The following is a 26,270-nucleotide window of genomic DNA, read 5'->3' on the forward strand; positions in this document are numbered from 1 at the left end:
TGAAGGCTTAGGCCCGATGAAAAACCATCTTGTAAGAATTCCATCATTCTTGATAGCTTAAAATGAGATGTATGAGCCTTTCTTCTCTCACACCATCGAATGTAAGTCTTCCAGACTCTATAATAATTTGCCGAAGATACAGCTTTTCTGGCTTTTATCATCGTCTGTACTACTGCCTCAGAAAACCCTTTTCTTTTCAAAATGATGGTTTCAATAGCCAGGCCGTCAAAATCAATCGATCTGAATCCAGGTGATTGAATGGGCCTTGTCTTAGAAGGTCTGGTCTCAGAGGTAGACGCCATGAGTCCACAGACAACCTCTGAAGCCTCGAGTACCAGGATCTCCTTGGCCAATCTGGGGCCACTAAGATCACTGGAACCTTCTGCCCCTGTATTTTCTTCAGAAGTCTCGGTAACATTGGTACTGGTGGGAATGCATAAAGGAGATCTCCCTGCCAGTGAATAGTCATGGCATCCACTGCCTCCTCTAGTGGATCCCTTGTTCTGGCATAGAACCTGGGCACTTGACGGTTGATCCTGGATGCCATCAGGTCCACATCCGGAGTTCCCCACATCGAAGTGATGATCCCAGGGGATGTCAGTATACTCTCCTTCCTCTTCATCTACCACAGTAGTTAAAGCATAAGACCTTCTAGGGGTCCCTGCCACATCATCCATTTTGTCCAGCATTTCACTGAACCTGTTGATCCCTTTAGCAGTATCCTGCATCACCCTGAATCAGCGCAGGATCTGCCTGGGTAAGAGGCAAGGAGCCAGACGACTGCTGAGATGATGGCATAGGTCTCTGTGATTCTACCAGCCCATCACTCTGCCTGTCCAAAAGCTGCACCAAAGCGTTTACTGACCTGCCTAGGGCCCTGGCCCACGCAGGTTCCATCTGCTCTGCCCTATGGGGTTCACTGCCCATGGGTCTCACATCAGCGCAAGTAATACATAAGCCCCCCTTGGCCATCTGCTCAGGGACAAACTTTTGTGTGCAAACATTGCACGCGCTCAGTGCACTAAGGGCTCCCTCCCCCAAAACCACAGCCTGATGCTCAGACATGATGCAAGTGATAAATGTATATCTATCAGTATACACAGTGCAAACAATGTACAAGCGTTTATACAGAGGCAATGCACCCAGTCACTTATCTGTCTGTTGGTTTCAACTGCGGGGAAGCGATGCCCAGGAAATCCAAGTCACTCTGCCAGGATCAGTAAGCCAGCTCAGCTCCGCTGCAAGCGTTCTGAAAGGCGCCAAAGTCAGAGTGAAGGAAGAGACCACAGGTCCCTGCTGCTGCGGGGTCCGTGACCTTTTGGCGCCAACCACCCCCAGCCAGCCGCTCCTTAGGTAGGATTTCCTAGTTCCAGTGTCTCCCCCTCAACTGGGGATCACTTGGAACATGCCTGTCACAACGCTGCTGTCCTCTCATCTAGGAGCTCAGCGTGTAAGCTCCGCATAAAATGGCCGCCGCCATCACGGAGCGCCTGTCCCCCATGATCCCCACCTAAATGTGGAGCCGGTTTCAGGGTACTCCGGAGCCCAGGCAGCCTCTTAGAAAAGGCTATAAGCGCTGCACAGGGAGACCAGACAGGACGCGCTTCTGTCAGCTCCTGCTGCGCTAGCAGTGTGAGAATTCACTATGAGAATCCTCACACTGTGCCTACCTAGCTAGGGTGAAAGTTAATAAAACAATAAAAATCCCCTAACTACTCTAATTCTTCGGCTGCTCCTGCAGCCCTTTAGAATAGCACCCACTCCAGTGGGCACCTAACACGAACTGAAGAGTCCAGGGATGCAGTAGGGGAGGAGCCTACCCTCTAAAGCTTTAGGATAGGTGCCTGGCTCCTTCGGACCCTCCTACATCCCAGTGTTGAGCTGTGTCACCAGGACCATTGAAAGAGAAAACAAATTTGTTCTCAAAATGGGCAAAACCATGTGCACTGCAGGTGGGGCAGATGTAACATGTGCAGAGAGAATTAGATTTGGGTGGGGTGTGTTGAAACTAAAATCTAAACTGCAGTGTAAGAATACCAGAGCCAGGATTTACCCTGCACAGAAACAATAACTCCCCCCAAATCTAACTCTCTCTGCACATGTTACATCTGCCCCACCTGCAGTGAAGCATAGTTTTGCCCATTTTGACAACAATTTTGTACTGCGATCAGATCTGAATAAGGGCCTAGGTGTGTGAGGACACATCTGTACCTCGGAGCACTACCCATATGGCATACCGTCAGCCCTCCATGACCGCATCACCGCACAGAGGGCACGTTAATCCATGTAAGCCAAAAAATGCATCACTCGCTGCGCACTTATACGCTTATCTAGGGTCTCGTATAAAAAATTACTTGATGCCAAATTGGAAATAGTTTCCATACAAATTAGGAAAATAGACTCTGGAATTTCTGGCCAATTTGTAAAACGCCCCTGGCGAGGGAGAAACATGTAACCGTAGAAGAGGCGAAAATTGTAGCTACTGGTGAGCCCTATAGGAATCTCTGGTTCCAGCGTGCGTCCCCAATTCCTTTAGGCTGCAATATAAGCGTACAACCTCTGCGCCTCCAGCTGAAACCGATTTAACGGCCTATGATTTGCGTGACCAGTTCCTCTGTTGTACACCGAGTGCTATATATACACGGGGAATTATTGTAGCCGAATCCATACCTTGTCAAATATAAGTCTCAGCTCAGCTGGATCAGCCCTCCTGGTTAGCACTACCTACAAAAGAAGAGACATTTATTAGACAGCTTGCCCCAGGAGAGTGTATGGGAGATGACTAAATGTCATTACATCGTAAACCTGTAACACTGGGTATAATCATATCAGAAACAACCAGACATATATCCATACTGGCGCGGATTTGCGCATGTGCAGACCCCCAGTTCGAAACGCCTTCGGCATTTGCTCATGAGCGGTCTAATACCGGGCAGCGTCTGAGCACCGCTTAGATACTGCCCAGCTGTTCCCGAATGGCGTGCGGCCTTCGCAGCGTCACTGAATCACAGTGCGCAGGCCGCACCGCTGTGCCTCCGCCGCTGGAAGCCTCCAGCCTATGACCTCTCCCGGCCGCACACAAGCATCTCCAGCATCACAACCGCCGCCTCCCTCCACTCTGCTGCCGCAGAGCTGCCGTCTGCCCGGCTCCACTGCTCCCCCAATAAGTAAATGTGGGGGACAGGGGGTGGTTTTCTTTTAGGGATGCCAATCCCATATCGGGCACACTATTTTATTCTCCCACCATGCAGGCGGTACTACATAAGGTATGAAATACCGCCTGTCAGCACATTTCGGCTCAGAAAAAAACACCATGTCGACCTTTTGACTGTGAACCTTGTGCACAATGCTTATGTTGACCTAATGACCCTGTCGACCTAACCCCATATCGACCTTCCTGTGACCGTATACCACGCAAGCACTGATGGGGGTTAACAAAATGGCTACTGGGTGTCAGCCAGGGCTTCATGGGAGCCCACATCTATGAAGCTATTGACACCATAGGTTACACTTAGAGCACGGCTGTACCTGCGTCTCATTACACTACACTGGTTATACACAGAATTACGCTACAGTACGAGTGACATACAGTACAGGCAGGCCAGACTCAAGCACCAAGCGGGTTAACAAAATGGCTTCCGATCATGAACCAGGGCTTTGTGGAAGCCTGCATCTATAGAGCGAACAATAGCTGAAGCTGCGTCTCAATACGCTATTTAAACATTCTGGAGCTGCTGATAAAAGGTACAGATGCTGCAATGATCAACCCGCAGCTCCTGTCCCCTACCCACACCGCTGTCCAAGTTTGGGCACACCTGCTGTGCAACAGTGAGCGGAGCACCTGGCAGGAGCTGACCAACCAGAGCGCAGGATTGCTCACTGTCACCTCCCTGCAAGTCCAGCGATGGCGCCCTGGCTGCAGAGGAAGACAGAAACCGCTACAAACTGGGCAGACAATTGGAGGGGACCACGCCTGCGGCTGCTTGCCGCTGCTTCCCTTCCCAGAGTCGCATAAACTACCAGTCAATACTAAAAGCCAAGAGTCTCTTCTTTCATATGGTACCAGTCTAGGACACCTAGAACCGGAGAGATCAGGATGCAAATTGGACACATTTTCCCCATAGACTATAATGGGCCTGTTAATTCAGACCCACCATGGCTTCTGATGCTTGCCATTAGCCTTCTGGGGGGTCTCAAAATTAGGGTTCATAGCTTCTGGTCACTAAACATCTCCCCTTCCATAAGATTCCTGTTTTGAGCTGATTGGACTACGAAAACCCGAGATATTAAGCTTTAAGCCAAAATTTGCATAGGGTTAAGCTATAGCAATTCTATAGCGGCGTGCTTTCACACCGGCGCTGCTAACACTGTAACCAGTAACGCACTATGCAACTAGAGAAGGACAGATCATCATTCCTACCAGAAGCTCATTGGCCGTATTGGCTACGGGACTAAAATGCTCACGATACTTCGAGTTACTGTCGGATCAGATGAAATCGGCCCGGGATTCCAACTGTTGGGACTTTCCGACAGGCGGAATTCCAGATTGAATACCCCCAAAAGCGCAGTATACACTAGATGATATTTTAGAATTTTTATATTTTTGAGTTACGTTGGAACAAAAACCGTCCATATTATCTAGTGTGCAGAAACTATTGCGCACTCCAAAGGGTCCCTTCCCCGCATCTGCCTGCAGTGCAGGTAGTTGTGAATAGATTGTTAATGATTTTGTACACACTACCTACATATATACCGGATGATCAATGGCCACATAATGTAAGCTACACTGTATCATTTGGTCATCTGAAGGATTGCACAGTGTGTAGGCTCCTGTCTCGCACCGCTCCGTACGAACGGCTCAGCAACATTGCAAGGCACCACGGTGGTTCGCAGTTGGGGTTTGCGCCTGACATCCCGACCATCGGGACAGGGGCAGATATCGGTTCACTGCGTAGTTTGCACATTATCTCGAGCGTACCCAGCTTAAGATTCCAGACCTAGCTTGAGGTTGTAAAGCAAGTTGCCTGCTCTCCGTGGCCAGGCCAATAAGCAGTCAGGCAGGTCGGGGGCCTCCTATTGCAAATATGGAGGAAGAGGTGGTTCTTCTGCAACACAGATATGAGATGTAAGGGGCACAAGAAGCAGCACATTATGGGTATTCACTGCTGTGGGCAAAGGGACACAACCTCATCCACTCTGCAAAAGGCTACAGTGTTCATTCTAGCACCCGCCATCTTTGAAAACCCATGCAGTTCCTCTTCCCTGCCTGGGGTGTCGCTGTGTGCTGTAGTGCTTCTAGCACAGTGTGGTCTGTATATCAGCTATTCATCAACACTAACTTAAGCCTCGTTAAATGTAAGGGGCCCAATCATTACTATAGGGCCCAAGAACCAATGGGATCCCGCTCCTTTCTACTGGAAGGGGGTCTGCTGCTGCAAAGAAGAATGCAGTGAGGACCCAGCAGCTGTGCGTACAAGTGACCTCAGGTGACACATGTGCACTGGGCAGACCTAGCACCAGTAATTACTGATTGTGGCAACAGCCGTTTCATCACCGGATCAAAACTGAATTGTTCTGGTGCAACTGGCGGTGAGTTGAATACTGATTGTGGCCATCCAACCGCCAATGGCTAGCCCCCTGCATAACAGCACATTATAGGCCTCGGAATGAGAACACAAATTATTCTCTTTTACCGTATCTTTGAGACATCTATCTATAACCATAGAGTAGCGGATAAGGAATATCAATAGAATACCACGAGAACAAAAATATGCCGGTATAAAAAGAATAATAATATTATTTGTAACTAAATCTATACGGTGAATAAAGTTTGCAAGTTTTATATTACTAAGCACAAGTACAGATGGAGCAGATCTCAATTGAGCTGCTCCTGGCGATGGAATTGCCAACCGCCGCTGTGCGCCATCCACCAGAAGGGCTCATGCGTGCACGAGATGCTCGCACTCCCCGTTCTGTTGGAGCCCGCTGGCTCCCCCGTTGCCCCCACTAACCCTGCCCGTCTCCCTGAAGCGGAGACGGGCAGGGAATCCGCTCCCCACCGTTGTGATGAAGGGAATGCACGATGGAGTGCCAGACTGCCGGCCTAGGGAATCTGGCGATTGCACAGGCTGGCTGGGATGTGCCCCATCTGTTCCAGGCGCACGTTATAAAAGCCATTCTCTGGGTATAGAAAACGCTACTCTGTAACCTAATCATTTCTTCAGTATTTATCCATCCGCGGAGCAGCCCTGGGCCCTGTGTATTAATCTGCTAAACGGAAACCACCAGGCGAGGAAATATTGGAAAAGTTGGCAGGGTAATCCGTGTGTGGAAGCCACTTACCTTGCACATAAAGGGTTTCAATTACCAAACTGTTGAGAGACTCCTGGGGGTAAGAAAAAGAAAGCTTGACATCGAGCACTTGAAATTCAAGGGAATTGGAAAGCTGAAAGAAGCCTTAAATCTGGATCAATCTGACATCCGGAGACACTGGCAGTTTTGCAGGTAGGGGGTGTAAGTATTTTATTCCTCATAAAGCTAATGGACAGAATACCAGAGCGAAATTGCTTTTCTGCCAGATCCGGAAAGATAATAAAGATGCAGAATGGATTTTAAGAACCGTTTTACGGAAAAAAGATGCTGCAATCTGCGCTCGCCTTTCCCTCTGAAGTATAAAAGGGTCTTTCTGCTGGGACGCGAGGAGGAAGAGCATGAATGCAAAACACAAATTAGATACTTTTAAATGTACTGTACAGTAGCGGGGCATCCGAAAGTTGGAGGATTGTACATGATAAAAAAAGGGAGCACTATCCAAGACAGCAGGTCTCTGTTTAAAAACTCAGGAGTGGATTCAGAACTGTGCGTAAAAACAATTGTGGGTGGGCTGCGTATGTGGAGGTCCCATTCTGCAGATTAAAAACACAGTGCCTCCTTACTGACAGGCTGCAATCACCTGGGGGCGATAGGGGGGAGGGGGGGTTAGCAACAGTCTTTGAAAGGTGCAGCAGCGATGCAAATAGCAAATCGTATGTGGCCATTTTGCATACGATAGTACACGTCGATCCAAGACAAGCCTTGGCGGCGGTCCAAAGCATTTCTCCTGCAGCCGGCATGACTCAAAGGTTCCGATGCGATATGCATGGGACCACGCGTCGCATCGAACCTGATGTCAATCATGCAATTTGGATGTGGTGGGTTCAAACTGAAATCTGCACAAAAACAAATCTAACTCTCTCTGCACATGCTGCATCTGCCCCACCTGCAGTGTGCTTGGTTTCGCTCATTTGATTAAAAATGTTTTATTTACTACAGGTCTTAATTATACACTAAGGGGGTTATTCTGGTTCACTCGAAAAGGCACAATCACTCTCTAATGGACAAAACCCATGTGCACTGCAGGTGGGGCTGACGTAACATGTGCAGAGAGAGTTAGATTTGGGAGTTTCAGTGCAGGGTAAATACTGGCTGCTTTATTTTTACACTGCAATATAGATCTCAGTTTGAAGTACAAACCCCACCCAAATTTAACTCTCTCTGCACATGTTACATCAGCCCCACCTGCAGTGTACATGGTTTTGTCCATTAGACAGTGATTGTGCCTTTGCAAGTGAACCAGAATAACCCCCTAAATGCATGACTCAAGGTGCGTACACACGGGGGGCGATTATTGCAAATATCGCTGGAAATATGGTCGCTGAGCGATCATATTGCCAGCAATGGGAGTGTGCACCGGCGATAATTCGCTGGGTGCGTGCTCCCGTTTTCTGCCCATAGTGATCGCTTGCTCCTGCGACCAGCTGATTACCTCTGCGGCTCCCCCGGCAGTTTCTTTTTCATCAGTGACCATCTCTGGTTGCTGATGAACAGGAGACACAGGCAATATATCTCCCCCGTGTGTACACAGCTTTACAGATTTATTGTGTGATGAAACTAGCCACAAACTGAATAACTCTGGCAATAAACCCAGAGCTTTACCCATGCAGTAAACACAGCGGGTAATTGAATCTAACCCTGACTGTTATTCTTCCAGTGTTTTAAGGCAGGTTTGTAAAATGTTGGAAATAAAGATCAAAATCACTTTCCCAAAAATGCTAAACCCCACATGCCCCTCCCACATCATGTAGACCAGGCATGTCCAAAGTCAGGCCCGGAGGCCAATTGCGGCCCGTGCTGTCATTTCAAGCGGCCCGCAGCCTCCAGCTGGAAGCGGGCAGAGCGTCAAATGTGGGAAGCACAAGACACTAAAGGTGGGGCCCCGGCGAGCGCAATTGTATATCACCCTACTCCACAATCGGTACTTGTGAGTTATCTGGACGCCCGATTTTTTGATTGTATGCCTTAAGTTAAGGCATACAATCAGATGCGATGCGATGCGATATCGCATCGCATCGCATCGCATGCAACCATCGGATGCGATGACCCGATTTTTCCATAGGAATCAATGTTAAAATGATTCCTATGGAAAAAGGGGTCCTTTTCATACCCCTACTATCCAAGTGGGCATGGAGTTGGATATAAACCTGTGGCGAGCGTAGCGAGCCACCGAGCCCGAAGCGTGGCGAGCGAAGCGAGCCCCGCGAGGGGACGGTATTCCGTGTCCCCTCGCGGGGCTCGCTACGCTCGCCACGCTTCGGGCTCGGTGGCTCGCTACGCTCGCCACAGGTTTATATCCAACTCCATGCCCACTTGGATAGTAGGGGTATGAAAAGGACCCCTTTTTCCCATTGAATTCCATGTTAAAATGGACTCAGTCCATTTTAACATTGATTCCTATGGAAAAATCGGGTCATCGCATCGCATCGCATCGCATCCGATGGTCGCATGCGATGCGATGCGATGTGCCCGATCCGACCCGATTTAGAAATCGGGCGTCCGGATAACTCACAAGTACCCCACAATCATAGTGACAGCAGTGTTTGGGGAGGGGGGCAGCAAGGGGAAGCTTGCTCCCGTAACATGTAGAGCGAAGGAGGGCAGCAGCGGGACCCCGAAAATCTCCTGTCCTTGCAGTGCCTGCTTTGCCTCTCACACAAGGGGCTGGGAAACATACAGAGAAGGGAGGGGGCAGAGTGGGGGACATACAGTGAAGGAGGGTCAGGCTGGGGGACATACAATGAATGGAGGCACTGATGGACATTAAGAGAAGGGGGCAGGCTGGGGGACAGAGTGAATGGGTGAAGAGTGGGGAACATACAGTGAAGAGGGGCAGGCTGGAGGACATACAGTGAATGGGGGCAGGCTGGGGGCAGAGTGGGGGACCATTCTGACGTGATTAACGATTCAAAGAATGTCAGGCTGAATGGTCAGCCCCCACACAATTACACTTCAACAAATATGGCCCTCGTCGCAAAAAGTTTGGACACCCCTGATGTAGACCCTCCATGCCTGTTCAACATCATGTACACCCCTCCATGCCCCCCCAATATCATGTACGCCTCCAAACATCGACATTCGGCCCCCCAAAAAAACAAATAGGATTTTAATACCTACCGGTAAATCCTTTTCTCTGAGTTCTTATGGGATACAGGGAATTCGTTCATAACGATTGGGGTAAAGAGGGTTTCCGTAGGAGACAGGCACCTATAAACATTTACACTGGGTGTACTGGCTCCTCCCCTCTGCTCCCCTCCCTCTAGTCAGTTAATAGAAACTGTGCCGAAGGAGAAGAACAATATGAGAGGAATATGTGTAATATTTAACGTGGTGAGATTCATCCAGGACACCCAGACATAACTTTCAACATACAGAAGGTGGGTGGAGCGCTATGAGCAATAATGGGTTAACGTTGTAATTATAACATGAAAAATGTATTCTTTATAAAAAGTTAAATTGTGCTATGCACTTAGTTGGTATATAATAATATTCTTGGAAACAACATATTGCACAGTAAGTAAATAAATACAGAAATACCTTAAAATGAAAAAATGTACATTGATATGAAAATAAAAAATTGTAAAACAAAAGGGTCTGATACTTATGGTCGGAAGTCCCGTTTATCCCAGGGAGCACCTGCTGATTTTACTGGGCATCTATGGTCTGATCCTCCCTCCCACTATCTGTTTGCAATACAGTCATTTGGAGACTGCATACTACTATTTTGCAATACCTGGGCCTCATTTGCTACACCACCAATTTGGGAACCACTACCTGCATAATTAGGATTACCAATTCCGCATCATCGTTGAGGACTCCCCACACTCCACCAGGGGTTATAACAACATCCTCCAGCGTGAAAACTTCAATCCAGCAAGGTTACATGGACTCCCACAATACTCTACAACTTGAGGCATAATCCCAGGATCACTCCAACTCCATTTGCGTCTCCCCATCCTGGGATAAACGGGACTTCCGACCATAAGTATCAGACCCTTTTGTTTTACAATTTTTTATTTTCATATCAATGTACATTTTTTCATTTTAAGGTATTTCTGTATTTATTTACTTACTGTGCAATATGTTGTTTCCAAGAATATTATTATATACCAACTAAGTGCATAGCACAATTTAACTTTTTATAAAGAATAAATTTTTCATGTTATAATTACATCGTTAACCCATTATTGCTCATAGCGCTCCACCCACCTTCTTTTCCATTTGCAAACTATACCCGGGGTCTGACACCCCCAGTAGGAGCAGCTTGACAAACCATCCCTGTAGGCGCCCCTCAACTAAAGGCCATTTGGCCATTAGTTAAACCCCCCTTTTTCTTTCAACATACAGAGACCACTGTAGCGACCACAGAGCACGTGGAAGCCTCAGAGCCTTATGAATATGTCAACTATTGACAACATTTTGTAAACTTTTGTGTCCCAACTGGGACAACTTGATAAGAAATGTCACCTAAATTACAACATACACTCGTGAACAATTGAGATACACGAGATGAATGATAAAGGTTACCTCTATCCCATAAGAACTCTGAGAAAAGGATTTACCGGTAGGTATTAAAATCCTATTTTCTCTTACATTCTTATGGGATACAGGGAATTCGTTCATAACGATTGGGGATATACCAAAGACATCAGAACGGGCGGGATTGTGCGGAGATTGCCGCAGCACCGCTTTCCCAAACTGAGTATCTTCAGTGGCCAAAGCGTCAATTTTTGTAAAACTTGACAAAGGTGTGTTGACCTGACCATGTAACGGTCCTACACAATTGTAAGGCCGACACTCCTCAGGCAGCCGCCCAGGAGGTCCCCACTGAACGAGTAGAGTGGGCTTTCATCCCAGCAGGCATAGGAAGCTTCGCCACCACATAAGCCTGTTTAATGGTTGCACAGATCCAGCGTGCAATAGGCTACTTAGAAGCAGGACGCCCGACTTTTTGGGCATCATATAAGACAAAAAGTCCTACAGTCTTACTAATTTTGCCGTTCTCCTGACATATACCCAGAGAACCCGAACCACATCCAAAGATGTTGGCACCTCAAACTGAGGGCCACTAGTAGGAACCACAATTGGCTGGTTCAAGTGGAATGCTGGCACCACCTTAGGAAGAAATCGCAGATTAGTGCGTAAATTCCACCCTCTCTTCATAGAAGATCAAATAAGGGCTCTTGCAGGTTAATGCCCCTAGCTAAGAGACCCGCCTAGCCGAGGCTAAGGCTACTAAGACCACCGTCTTCCATGTAAGATGTTTCAAATCTATTTCCTCCAGTGGTTCGAACCAGGAGGATCGCAGGAACGTCAGAACGACATCCCAGTCCCATGGTGGAATAGGGGCTACAAAAGGATGCTGTATGTGCAAGACGCCTTGAAGAACGTCTGCACTTCAGGGATATTAGCCAGCTTCTTTTGTAAAAAGACAGACAGTGCAGATACATGCACCTTCAAAGAGCCTAAACGTAGGCCCAGATCTAAGCCAGATTGAAGAAATCTGAGGAATCTTTCAAGCTTGAACTCCGCTGGAGCAAACTTTCCTTGTTCACACCATCCTACATATCTCCTCCAGATATGGCGGTAATGTGCTGCCGTAACCGGCTTCCTAGCACTTGTCATGGTCTTAATGACAGATGTGTGAAATCCTGTGTTAGGATTTGCCGCTCAACCTCCAGGCCGTCAAACGAAGCTGCTCTAAGGCCTGGAAGACGCACGGACCTTGCATGAGCAGGTCTCTTTGCAGAGGGAGATGCCACGAGTCCCTTCGGAGACTTAGAAGATCTGGATACCACGTTCTTCTTGGCCAGTCTTGAGCCACTAGAATGACCTCGGCTCCGTCTCTCCTTATCTTCCTTAGTACCCGAGCCACAAGGGGGATCGGTGGGAAGATGTAAATCAGGCTGAACGTCCACGGTATCGAGAGGGCGTCCACCCCCTCCGCCTGTGGGTCTCTCGCCCTGGAGAAGTATCTGGACACCTTCCAATTGTGTCTCGATGCCATCATGTCTACTAGTGGGGTGCCCCGCCAAGCCACCAGAGCACTGAATACCTGGTGGTGTAGACTCCATTCCCCGGGGTGAAGCTCGTGGCGACTGAGAAAATCGGTTTCCCAGTTGTCTACCCCGGGTATGAAAATGGCAGACCGAGCCTGACAGTGACTCTCTGCCCAGGACAGGATCTCTGTTGCTTCCCGCATGCAGGACCTGTTTTTGGTCCCGCCCTGTCTGTTCAGAAACGCCACAGTAGTGGCATTGTCTGATTGGATGCGGACCGCATGCCCGCTGAGGAGAGGACCCGCCTCCAGAAGTGCATAATACACAGCACGTAACTCCAAGTTGTTTATATGGAGACGTGTTTCCCAGAGGGTCCATTTGCCCTGAAAGGACTGACCCATGGTCACCGCGATGCGTCTGAAGATGTGAACCGGACCACTTGCTCAGGAGATCGAGCTGGAAAATCCTGCTGTGGAACCTCCCGAATTGGAGGGCCTCGAAGGAGGTCACCATCTTTCCTAAAAGAACAATGCACTGGTGCACTGACACCTGGGGGGTTTTCAACAAGTCTGTGACCAGCTGTTGAATGGCCACAATCTTTTCTTGTGGCAGGAACACTCATGAGAGCCGTGTCCAACACCATCCCCAGGAACTGGAGTCTCTGCGAAGGGTTCAGAGAGGACTTTGCAATGTTCAGGAGCCAACAGTGACCCGACAGGGACAGCATGGTAATCTGTAAGGCTGCCTGCAGCTCCTCCGATGACCGCACCTTTACAAGCAAGTCGTCCAAGTATGGTATGACACAGATCCCTTGCTTCCTGAGAACCACCATCATCTCCGCCATCACCTTGGTGAATATGCGCGGGGCTGAGGACAGGCCGAACGGCAGTGCGCGGAACTGATAGTGATAGTTCAGCAGCGCAAACCTCAGATATTTTTGATGAGGTGGCCAAATTGGGATGTGAAGGTAGGCATCCTTCACATCCAAAGATGCCAAGAACTCCCCTTCCTCCAGTGCCGCTATCACGGCCCGCAAGGACTCCATCTTGAACTTGGTTACAGTCAAGAATGGGTTCAGGGATTTTAGGTTCAGTATTGGGCGAACCGACCCGTCCGGTTTTGGGACCACAAATAAATTTGAATAACCATGCCCCCTTTCCAGGGGGGGGGGGGGGGGGGGGTTATGTGTGCAAACGCTAGAAGCCTAGGAGACAAAATTCCTGATCTAATTGCAATAATGACAAGGAATGACCTAGACATTGTGGCTATCACAGAGACATGGTGTAATGAGAACCATGGCTGGGACGTAGCTATGCCAGGATACAATTTATTTAGGAAGGACAGAATGGGAAGAATCGGAGGAGGGATAGCAATGTATGTAAAGAAAAACATAAATGCTACTTTAATACAAAACATTGAAGAAAAAACTGAGGCCCTTTGGGTGACCATAGAAATGGGGGAGAAGGACATTATTCGTGCTGGGGTCATCTATAGGCCACCAGGCCAGGGGCAGGATTTGGACAGGAGCCTATTGCTTGATGTCACTAAAATGGCTTTAAAGGGAGAAGTCATAATCATGGGAGACTTTAATCTACCTGATGTGAATTGGGAGGAGTCTTTTGCAAGATCATCTACAAGTGGCAAATTTCTAAATTCCCTACAGGGAGCCTCTCTCAAGCAATTGGTGCGGGAGCCTACTCGCAAAGACTCAATATTAGATTTAATACTCACAAATGGTGACAGGATATCAGACATATATGTGGGTGAGAACCTGGGATCCAGTGATCATCAAGCAGTATGGTTTAATATTAAGGCAGGGTCCAACTCCAGTCACACAAAAACTAAGGTGTTGGATTTTAGGAAGGCTGACTTTGCAAAAATGGGGAAATGTTTAAGCGACTCATTAGCGGATTGGATGAACTTGAAAGGAGTGCAGGAGAGGTGGAGCCACACTTCGGGCTCGGTGGCTCGCTGCGCTCGCCACACTATATATTCTCAACTCCACGCCGACGTGGATAGTAGGGGAATGAAAAGGTCGGAGGACACGCACCGCCGCCACTGGCGGGCTCGCTACGCTTCGGGTTGGCGTCTATCGTGGGGTGACTACGGGGCCATAAATAATGTGAAATGGGTCATATTGAACCCATTTCACATTTTTCACATTTTTTCCTATGTGAGATGGACTTAATCAAGTCCATCTCATCTTGTGCCATTATAATGGCACAAGACCGACGCGACGCTCCATATTTCAATGTTAAAAAATATTTTAACATTGAAGCCTATGGCAAAATCGGGGGCATCGCGTCGGGACCAATGTTAATGGTCCCGACCGACGCGATGCCCCTGATTTTTCCTTTGCCGGTAAAATGGACCTGATTTCAAAGGAAATCGGGTCCATCGCGGGGATCGTGTACCTTAACTTAAAGGTACACGATCCCAACGATTGTGGCCGTGCTAGGAAACAAGTACCTACACTGTGTAACAGGGCTAACACTCTTACAGAGATAGCGCTTTTAATAGCTGCAGCACATATACTGGAAAGTGTCATGTGCCTTCTGCCCTCTGCAACACATACACTGTGGAGTGTCTTGTGTTGTCTGATGGCTGCTCCTGTTAGCATGTAGCCAAAAGCGCGCCCACAGAGCACTGGTCCCGCTCTGGGTAAGCTCCGCCCAGCGTGATGGCGCCAGAGCTTACCTGCATTTTTTAACTGGAACTGACATTGAAAAATGTCCAACCCATGGTAAACTGCCCTGGACAGTACAGGAGGCAGTACCCTGTCCCAGTGTAGGCAGGGGGTTGCGCGGTCCCTGTGAAGGGCACCGCCGATACCGCCGCCGCCATCTTGCGGCACAGTCACCCGGGGACCCCACGGCGGGGGCCCCCCAGGGTAGTACTCACCACACAACGTCTTCAGACTGGACTAGGGGTGTGTGGCATGCCAGGGGTGTGTGGCATGCCAGGGGTGTGCGCGCTGCAGCGCAATGCCCGCGGTAACATCACCCACGCAGGACAGTGGTCCTGTGGCAGGGACAGCTCGGTACCATGAAGTGGCCTGCAGCTGAACCCTTCCCCCAGTCTCCCACGACGCAGGACTGCTGTTGAGTCCAAAACAACAGTCCCAAAATAATAAAAGAAATTAAACAGAAGAAAAACTCTCTGGAGCTCTTCCTGATGTGTGCTTCTCCTGAGGCACATTTTCTTAACTGACTACAGGGAGGGGAGCAGAGGGGAGGAGCCAGTACACCCAGTGTAAAAGTTTATAGGTGCCTGTCTCCTACAGAAAACCTCTTTACCCCAATCGTTATGAACGAATTCCCTGTATCCCATAAGAATGTAAGAGAAAAAAAAAGTGAAAAACTCTTGTCGACCTGCCAAACCCCTCAACCTCTTTCGTGTGTCGAACTAAGCCATGTTGACCTTCTGTGGTCGACACAATGCATGCCAACCTAATATGGGTCAACCCAATGACCCATACCCAAATTATGTTACATAGGGGGTATTCAATTATCTGCAGAGAATTATCATGGCTAATCGGATTCGTCGGAGGCTCTCCACTTAGCCCCAATAACCAGCCACAATAACACATGGTACAGGTGCTTATCCTGTATCCCATGTATTATTGGCCTAGAATGGGGTGGAGTTGACTTATCTGTAAAATCACATTGTCGTCCTACCTGTATGTTCCCGACACATCACTCTGAATTGAATTGCATTCTAAACACAAGAATTTAAGCCTCATACATACTAGATGAGAATTTAAAAGATATTGTGAAGGGCCCTTCTTAGCAATATCCATCTAGTGCAGGCCTGGCCATCCTGTGGCTCTCCATATGTTGTCAAACTACAAATCCCATCATGCCTTGCCACAGTTTTGCTATAAGGGAGTGTTAAAACTGTGGCAAGGCATGCTGGGATTTGTAGTTTCACAACATCTGGAGAGCCACAGGTTGGCCTGTCCTGATCTAGTGTGTACACACAATATCATTAACAGGGTCAGGGTGTGGGTCATCTTTAAACACCCCCATCCCGAAACGATTCCATAAATGTAAAAACCATATGATTGCTCCAGTGCACTTCCCTCTTCCAAGCAACTACTAAGCGATGGCCATCAACAATTCAAAACCATTGATGGTTTATGGCCAATGTCAAACACTTTTGCCATCGATGAGGGAGAAGTAGAAGGTTTCCCTCCATCAACGGCACAGCAAAAACAATGTTTTGCTTTTTTCCCCCATAGTGCTGGAACACCGGCACCCGTGATGCCCCGCCCCCATGTTCTGATTGGCCCACAGGCCAGTGAGTCAAAGAGAAAGGATGAACATTGATAGGTAAAACTATCGATGGTCATCCATCACATAGTTTCTTACTATCGATGGCCGGTTGCAGTATCGCCATCGATGCGACTGCACCGATGCCATCTTTTGTAAAATTAGAAGGAAAATAAATATTTAAGTTACTTTCCTATAAAAAAAAAAAAAAAGTTTTAAAGAATTTTAAGTAACGAAGGGAAACTGAAGACAATATTCCTTTGCCCCGGAATGACCTGCACTATTCTGTGCTCTGCACCTTGGAATCATTTACTAATCCTGGCCCCGTGCCCGTATTCCAGAACAAACAGAACAGCGAGCAGGTAAGAGCACGGAGCCGAGCATGCACTGTGAGTGTGATTCCTGAGCCTGCAGCCACCAGAACGATTACAGATAACAGATTCCCTGCAGGACCTGTGCGCCTAAAGCAGAAACAGCCACCAAGGTGCACAGACACTACCTGCACCGGTTATCTGGGTGCACAGTAATGTATATGGAACAACACGTATAGGAGAGCGTGATCGCCAGTTACAACATACCACACACCACACACACGGTCACCTTGAGTTCTTCCTGCCTATGAATACATTTCCAGTTAGTAGTAATAATCTGCTAAGAACCAGAGGGCGGTGTGTAAAAAAAAGAAAAAGTCGTCAACATTCACATAGTTGACATAGACGAACTGTCAACACGGCAACAGTGGACACAAGAAAAGATTGACATGGGTTTTTCTCGACTTTTTCATATTTTACCAATTGTGTTGACTCTGACTGGCTGCCGTACACTAGTTGGGGGGTCCACAAAATAAACTCATGTCGACCTTTTATATGAGTTGACATTTTCCAGGTCGACCGTTTGTCAAAGCCAACTACATGCATGCCGACCTATTGGGTGCCCGTCTATCGAGGTATGGTCAGTCCTTTGACCCATAACCATAAGAATTGATATAGAAAGGTTCCAACTCTCATCTACGGACCATGGTCCAGTTCACCATTTACCAAGACGAATTCCAAAGAGGAAAGCTACAAAAGCCTGTGGGGTAAATGTACAAAACTTGGAGAAGTGGGATCTATCCCCATAAAGACTGTTATGTGCAAGGTGATAATGCACCAGCCAATCAGCTTTTAACTGTCAATTTACATATTGGAGATGATTGGCTGGTGCATTATCACCTTGCCCATAACGTTCTTTATGGGGGATAGATACCACGCCTCCCTGCTTCGTACATTTACCTCTGTGTGTGTGATACAAGAAACCAATCCAGGGCTGGGCAGACAAAAGACGCCACTACCATAAGTGATATGTAACTGTAACAACAGGGGTACACATCTCAACTTCCACTAATACCCCTTTCACACCAGCCTAAATTCCCCAGGAACAACCCTTGACTAGTGCTGGTGTGAAAGTTTCCCGGGCCAAATATCCGGGAAAATTTGCTGGGATTTCAACCCTGCTAGATAGTAGGGTTGCTCCCGGGACCAGCCCGGGATACAGGCCGGCGTGGAAGGTACTTACTCGGGCAGCGGCGTCCGGTGCAGAGCCGTCTAGGCAGCGGCGGCTGGGAGTGCCATTTGCCGGGCGTCAGGGCTGAATTTGAAAACATTTTGAACTGGACGGACGCCAATCAGCCGCCGCTGCCTGGATCCCCGCTGCACATAGGTGGGGGTGGTTTCTCTGCCCCTCCCTCCCTCCCTCCCTCACACCAGAAAATGCAGGGACTGGCCAGTGTGAAAGGGGCCAACCCGGGAATGTCCCTGCTTGATCTCTGGACTGTATTCCCAGGTAAGTCCCTGCATTTTCTGGTGTGAAAGGGGTATAACACAGCAGGAGGTGACCCTTGACTTGGACCATCACCATTCACTGTGCCCGACAGGACTTGGCATGGACCTCCGCTGTTACCTTCAATGCTGCTCTGCAAGAAGCGACCAGGCACAGCACCACTAAACACAAAGCTTCCACTGCCGAGAGACAGGCAGCCCATCTCTTTACAGGATGCATGTCACAGGTACCATGCAGAGGAAAGATTTAGGAACATTGGGGGTTATTCTGGTTGAATTCACAGCCTTGTGAGTCAACCAGATGCCGCCCTGCGAATGCCAGTCCGCCTGCCCCTCCATCACACGCCGGGGTCGCTCGCGAGGGTTGTGAATGGATGTTTTACATAAACATCCATTCGCAGGCTGGGGGGGGGGGGGGGGCAGATGTAACATGTGCAGAGAGAGTTAGATTTGTGTGCGTTATTTTTTTTTCTGTGCAGGGTAAATACTGGCTGCATTATTTTTACACTGCAATTTAGATTTCAGTTTCAACACACCCCATCCAAATTTAACTCTCTCTGCACATGTTACATCTGCCCCACCTGCAGTGCACATGGTTTTGCCCATTTTCCAAACAAATTTATACTGCGATCAGATCTGAATGAAGGACACAGTGAGGAAGCAAAGGGAGCAACCTTATGGCACTGGGCCAACCCAGTTGCCCGGGACAACACCTGGAACATAGTGCACCAAGAATGTGGACTGCTTAACTCTTGACTTCCAACTGTAACCTCTGCTGTGAGTGCCGGCAGAAGACACAGACAGAAACACTATCTCTCCTGGAAGGAGGTGGCTACAGGGGAACCCTGGGTAATGTTGCATACTAGACAGTGAACAGGGCACTGAGTTTGTTTCCTTTTATGACATCACAGGAGCAGTTGGGCAGATGCTACAATTAGCCATACATACTAGAAGTATGTGTAGATCTAACATTGAATCTTTGTAATTGGATATTGTTGTTAGTACAATCTACTGGCCTGAAGCACCACTTGTCAACGTGAAATCTGTACACTTGCCGAAGGCTTGATCACCAATTGTGTACATAGAGCCCCTGGTACAGTTACATGCAAGTCTGCTTGGAGGACGGATCTCATATGTTACAGCCTGCATACGCCACCGATATGTCAGCGTTATGCGCTGTTCTGCTGCAGAGAGTCGTTGTAGCGGCATGCAATGAGGCGAATGCACAGAAGCAAATTGCACAGATTCATATCTTGTATTGGGCTGGTGAAAATGGACATGGCTAGTGATGGCGGCTGCTTTCACGGCCCCACAGATGGCATACAAGAGGATAATGTCAATGCATTTTATGTAAACAACTCTGGATTCAAGCGCTCCCAAATATTACACCCCCTTAGTAGATCACTTTCTATTCAGCTTACAGGCAGCTATCTTGTGCCAGAGATGAGGAGAACGAACTCCGCAAGCAAGATGTAAATGTGAGGGTACGAGTTCCTCAATCACTCAGACACCGAGCAGATGAAACCAGAAGAATGGTTTATTTTCCACAGCACGCACAAATAGACAATAAACAGTGGCAAAGGTAAATTGCAGAGTAGAAAGATATTCAGGTAGCAGGCCCAAACAGACAGTCCTTGTATAGTCACAGTCCCAGATCAGTTCCACAGGGCAAACTATCACTTATCCCACACCGCAGTGATAGCATATAAGTCCACACAATCTATAGATTGTAAGCTTGCGAGCAGGGCCCTCCTACATTTTGACTGTCTGTAAATACCCTGTTTTGTTGTTTCACTGTCTGCTATTGTAAAGCGCAACGGAATATGCTGCGCTATATAAGAAACTGTTAATAAATAAAATAAATAAGATGTGGGGTTACACGGAGAAAGGTTGTAGCAAGACTGGGGCGATGAGCAAAGAACCAGTGCCCTTCCCCCCAAAAGAAACGATATAGAGCAGACAGATATGCAATCATCCAAGCGATGGCACAATCATTGGACGGGATGCGTCATTGGGTCAATAGTCAAAAGGTGGGCACATGAAAAGGTCAACACCAGCTACAGGTTGAGGAGTTTTTTTGATATTAAAAAAAAAAAAAAAAAAAAAAGGACTTGTTCCTACTTTACCCTTCCAATGGACAATTGCCCGAAGCATGGTGAGGGGACGCGGTACACTTATACGGTCCATGACTTATGTGGACTCATGCACCGAAAAACTCACATCGACCTTTCATGCCGACCTAAGGCATGTCAAAGCTTTTTATGTGTCAACCTTTTGCCTGTCAACCAATAGTGGTCGACCCTATTGAGTGTCGACCGAATGACTCATACACCATTGGGTCGCAAATGAATTATCATTGCTCCTATAAACACTATGCAGCTATAGTGTTCATTCTAGCACCCGCTATCTTTGAAAACCCATGCAGTTCCTCTTCCCTGCCTGGGGTGTCGCTGTCTGCTGTAGTGCTTCAAACACAGTGTGGTCTGTATATCAGCACGAATATGCAAACCAGAAATGTGCTAGTAACACCACAGCAGACAGCGACACCCCAGGCAGGGAAGAGGAACTGCATGGGTTTTCAAAGATAGCGGGTGCTAGAATGAACACTACAGCTTAAGCCACTGTCTCATGGCATCACAGGGGTGAGAAGCGTTAAGAAGTGTGATGGGGCCTACACATGTAGCGATTTAAAACAATCTCACTAGATCACTTAGAAAACGCCCCTGCCTCGCTCCGTGTGTAGGGGCCACAGCGATGCATGCTGGATAAATCTAGTTAGAGCCCCGGGCAGGGTTAGGGTTCTAACCGGAGAACACTGGCCCTGACAGATCGCTCTGCACACAGCGCTGACACATCGCTGTTTGCTGATCAATCTAGTATCGCTCAGAACCCTCAGCTAGTGAGTGTAGCCCCTTTACATGAGTAAGAAGCAGCAGTAGGTGCTGAGTGTTACATAAGGGGGAGGTGATGATTAGACGTTACAAAGTGTGACATTGGTAATAGTAATTAGGTGCTAGTGTGTACACACTGTTCAATTCGATATCTATACGATATGGACTATTTAACCCACTCTGATGTTTTTGTCTACTCCTTTTCGATTACCACTATTTTCTATTAAATTTGCTATTCCATCAACACTGGCTTCAGGCAGGAGATGGGAATCGAATCAAATGCTGCAGTGAACACATTAGATTTGTACTATCTACTATTAAATTTCCACTGTATAGTCTTGGCTGCCAAGACTATCTATTCGATTTACACTACACGGGGGCAGGCAATGGGATCGAATCTGCATCAAATGCAGAAAAACCATTTGATGCCCATTCGGTACTTGTGTATTTTGGCGGCGCCCGTCGTGGGCATCGTGTGCCTTAACTTTAAGGCACAGGACGCAACGCGATGGACCCGATTTCTCCATAGGCTTCAATGTTAAAATATTTTTAACATTGAACCCGATGGAGAAATCGGGTCCATCGCGTCGCGTCCTGTGCCTTAAAGTTAAGGCACACGACGCGACCGACACGATTTCTCCATAGGCTTCAATGTTAAAATATTTTTAACATTTCATACCCCTACTATCCACGTCGGCGTGGAGTTGAGAATAGAAAGTGTGGCGAGCGCAGCGAGCCACCGAGCCCGAAGCGTGGCGAGCGCAGCGAGCCCCGCGAGGGGACGCGGATACCTTCACAGGTATCCGCGTCCCCACGCGGGCTTCACAGGTGTCCGTGGCCACGCGGACACCTGTGAAGTCCGCGAAGGGACGCGTTTACCTGTGAAGGTATCCGCGTCCGCTCGCCACGCTTCGGGCTCGGTGGCTCGCTGCGCTCGCCACACTATTCTATTCTCAACTCCACGCCGACGTGGATAGTAGGGGTATGAAAAGGTCGGAGGACGCGCACCGCCGCCGCTCGCCACGCTTCGGGTTGACGTCAATACTGGGGTGCCGCTCACAATGGGGGGGCAGTTATATTTGGACATGACGGGGACATATACAATGAAAAATGGGCCATATTGGCCCATTTCCCATTTTATTCCATGTAAAATGGACTTTATCAAGTCCATCTTATCTTGTGCCATTATAATGGCACAAGACCGACGCGACCGACACGATTTCAATGTTAAAATATTTTAACATTGAAGCCTATGGAGAAATCGGGTCCATCGCGTCGGTCGCGTCGTGTGCCATGTTAATGCACACGACGCGACGCGATGGACCCGATTTTTCACACACGATGGACCCGATCCTCATCGTGGGCGCCGCCAAAATACACAAGTACCGCCCATTCTATAAGCAAAATCGAATAGAAAAATAGTGCATCACTCATAGTGTTACAATATAATGACCCAAAGCAAATTGTGTAAGTCTATTTAGGTCCAACCACACTGTATAGAGCCATAATGCAGCGTGTATGCCCATCATTACCTCTGGTGCATGTAACATCACACAGCTGCCACACACACACACACGGTTCAATGCATGGACTGCGCTCATTTACAGAGAACAGTTACACTCTATTGGTACCAGTTCTGGAGCTTCAATTGGGATACGGCCATTGGGTCGACACCTGAAATAGGTCTACAGACTAAGGTCAACAGTTCGGAAGCATTGGGTTGACAGTCAAAAGGTTGACATGGGTATTCCCATTTTTGTTTAGTTGAAATGTGCCGACGAGCAGTATTTCATACTCTACCATCTCCTATGAAGTAGTGGGAGAATAAAATTGTGCCGATGCAGTACACGTAGACAGGGTCCATGTCAACATTTGGGACAAAACCTCATTACCCAAGCTCAGTACCCGATTTCTGCAGCTTTCCCACCAAGTTTAAGGGCATAAGCGGCATAGACACACCCTGAAAGAGAACACCAAATGCTATAAACTTGAATCAGATAACGTCATTAACCGGAGACGTTATGGGTCTCTTTCTCAGGCACTGAGAAACCAGAGAGTCTAGTGTTCATTCTAGCACTCGCCATTTTTGAAAACCCATGCATTTCCTGTTCCCTGCTTGGGGTGACGCTGTCTGCTGTGGTGTTTCTAGCACAGGTCTGGATTGCATATCAGTGCTGATATACAGACCACACTGTGCTAGAAGCACCACAGCAGACAGCATCACCCCAGGCACGGAAGAGGAACTGCATGGGTTTTCAAAAATAGCGGGTGCTAGAATGAACACTAGAGTCATTGGTATTCGTGTAAATGCAATGGCAATGGTTCACTTGCAAAGGCAAATTCCTTCTCAAATGGACAAAACCATGTGCACTGCAGGTGGGGCAGATGTAACTTGAGAGTTAGATTTGGGTGGGGTTTTACTTCAAAGTGAGATCTATATTGCAGTGTAAAAATAAAGCAGTCAGTATTTACCCTGCACAGAAACAAAATAACTCACCCAAATCTAATTCTCTCTGCACATGTTACATCTGCCCCCCTGCAGTGCACATGGTTTTGTCCATCTAAGAAGGAATTTGCCTCTAAGAGTGAACCAGAATAAGGGCCAATGTTCTTGGCTGTGCGCATGCCTGCAGAACACACGCAGTGCAAGTTCGCGCTATGACCAAGCTACGCCATCGGACAACCATTCATCCCCGTACCAGCCCACAGTGCTCAGAGTTCTTGCGGAGTTTTACTGCGCTCACCCGACGTTCCGAATTTACGTTTGCATTTGTCCCTAATCGCAAAAAAAAAGAAATGGCATTAAGGCAGCAACGGAACACAATAATGTGACAAACACAAACGAACCCAACAAACCCATAGCCTACATTCGCAATGCCCGTAGAGTAAACGCACTACAAAAAGCAGGCATTTCCCAGTAGCGCTGTCCTTAGATCACTCCTTGTCAAAGTAAAGACCAATTCAGGAACACAAACCAGAGATTTTCTTCTTGTTTTCCCAGAATCCAGATAAATTCATTTACACTCCTGCGCTTAGAAATGTTACATCGCTGTTTACCATTAGGAAATATTACCAGTTTACCGTTGGCCATGTCACGTCAAATCGGAAATAAATTTGACCTTTCTCTCAAGGACCGAGGGGGAGATCATTTGATAACAGGTTCTAAATGAATGCGTATCAATAAAAAGCATGTCTACACCACACGTTGTCAGACCTAATCACTGTGAGGCATTAAATAGTCCGGTAACTTGCTAGGAATAACAAACACAGGCAGTGCTCGCACAACAGTCAGACAGACAAATCAAATTACACTACAATCATTTAACCTTCACTGTAATTGTGCCACAGACACAAAGCAGAGCCCTACTGGGATATGTTTCGCTGCAATCATTTGAGACAAATTCTGATTATCCTGATATAACATAATCACGATCACAAGGAAGCCGACAGTCACTCACAGAGCGGACGGTCCTGATGCAAATCAGGGGGTCCTGACAGACCCGGGGAAGCAGCGTCACTTAGCAGCTCCTCTGGTCAGTGTAAACGTCAGAAGCCATAAGTCTGATACAAGGCTGGGGTGGGTTAATTGCGAGTTGATCTATATGTAAACAAAATCCTTTCGCTGGAAGACGATACACGTTGCATCTGCTACTGCTATGCTGGGAGTACCACCTGCTGCTGAGAGGGTTTTAGTATTACCTGCATTGGATATAAAGTATTCATATTCTAATTGTATTACTTCTTTGTGGAAACAGTACGACCTGGGATAGGTAATGGAAGTGCCACCAGGCTCATAAGATAATGCTCGTGCAGAGGAACTGGTCAAACATCGCCATTCTTCAGGGAGTTCTATTGAAGATGGGCAACCAATCAGATACTTTTTATTTATTTAGCACCTTCTAGAAGCAAGAATCTGAGTGGTTGCCCATAGCAATATCTCCTCATTAATAGTACTCCCATCTTAGTGAATAAACGTCACCCAGTTTTTATTGAAATGTGAGCAACTGAGCACAGTTTCCAGGCTTAACCTACAACAAGCTGGTTCAGGATAAGCCACGTACATGTGGAGGGCACACTGTGAGCAGTTATGCTGGCCACACATCAGACCAACTTTCCTCCAAACATCCAACTAGTTGCTTGGATGGAATAAAAATATTGTACTGGATGGGAGCAAAGGACAATCAGAAATGTGCTCACAAACCCAGAAAATTGATTTAACTAATTTGACTGAATGTTTTTGTACAACAGGTTCAACTACAGTACCGTGTTTGAGCGACAGTTTTTGACCTTTTCCAGATTTTGGGAGCAAATTTCTGAAGTAAATATTACATTTGCTCCCATCCAGTACCATATTTTTATTCCATCCAAGCAACTAGTTGGATGGTTGGAGGAAAGTTGGTCTGATGTGTGGCCAGCATAAGGGTATGGCATGAGCAGAGTCTGCCAGCGAAGGGTAGGAATGGGAATCGGAAGCGAATAGCAACATGTTCCTGATCTGACGGAAGTACTTTTCTTTACCATGGAATTGTGGGCATTCGATGATTGCCAGCCAACCGATGTCTGACAGATTGTACGCAGCTGCTGACACCAATGAGCACTGCCTATGGACGAAAGTTATGACTGTTTCTGAGTACCGCCATGAGCACCTAGTAACCACTAATGGTTAAACCATTGAATGTATTACTAAATTTTATATTGTAAACCTGGCAACCATTTGATACTGAGCTTCTATTGTCCATCCCTAATGCATGCTGGAAGGGGCTCATATCTGAAGAGCACGCTGGGAACACCACCTGTCAATACAGCACACGTCACAACTACTACCTGTCAGCATGGGGGCATGCCGAGAGGTACTGCCTGTCAACAAAGGAGGGCACGCTGGGGGCGGGGGTACCGCCTGTCGATGGTGGAGGGCACACC

At 47.7% G+C, this 26,270-nt stretch overlaps 1 protein-coding gene across 1 annotated transcript in view; it reads right to left on the reverse strand.

The window, feature by feature from the left end:
* Window positions 1–26,270, reverse strand: part of SLC25A13 (solute carrier family 25 member 13) — a 95,253-nt gene that overhangs the window by 66,845 nt on the left and 2,138 nt on the right. Inside the window, 1 exon segment of the mRNA XM_083189470.1 lies at window positions 2,671–2,724. Within this exon segment, the coding sequence (XP_083045596.1) occupies window positions 2,671–2,724 (54 nt within the window).

The sequence above is a fragment of the Crinia signifera genome, chromosome 5, assembly GCF_055691185.1.
Source record: "Crinia signifera chromosome 5, ASM5569118v1, whole genome shotgun sequence".
Taxonomy (NCBI): domain Eukaryota; kingdom Metazoa; phylum Chordata; class Amphibia; order Anura; family Myobatrachidae; genus Crinia; species Crinia signifera.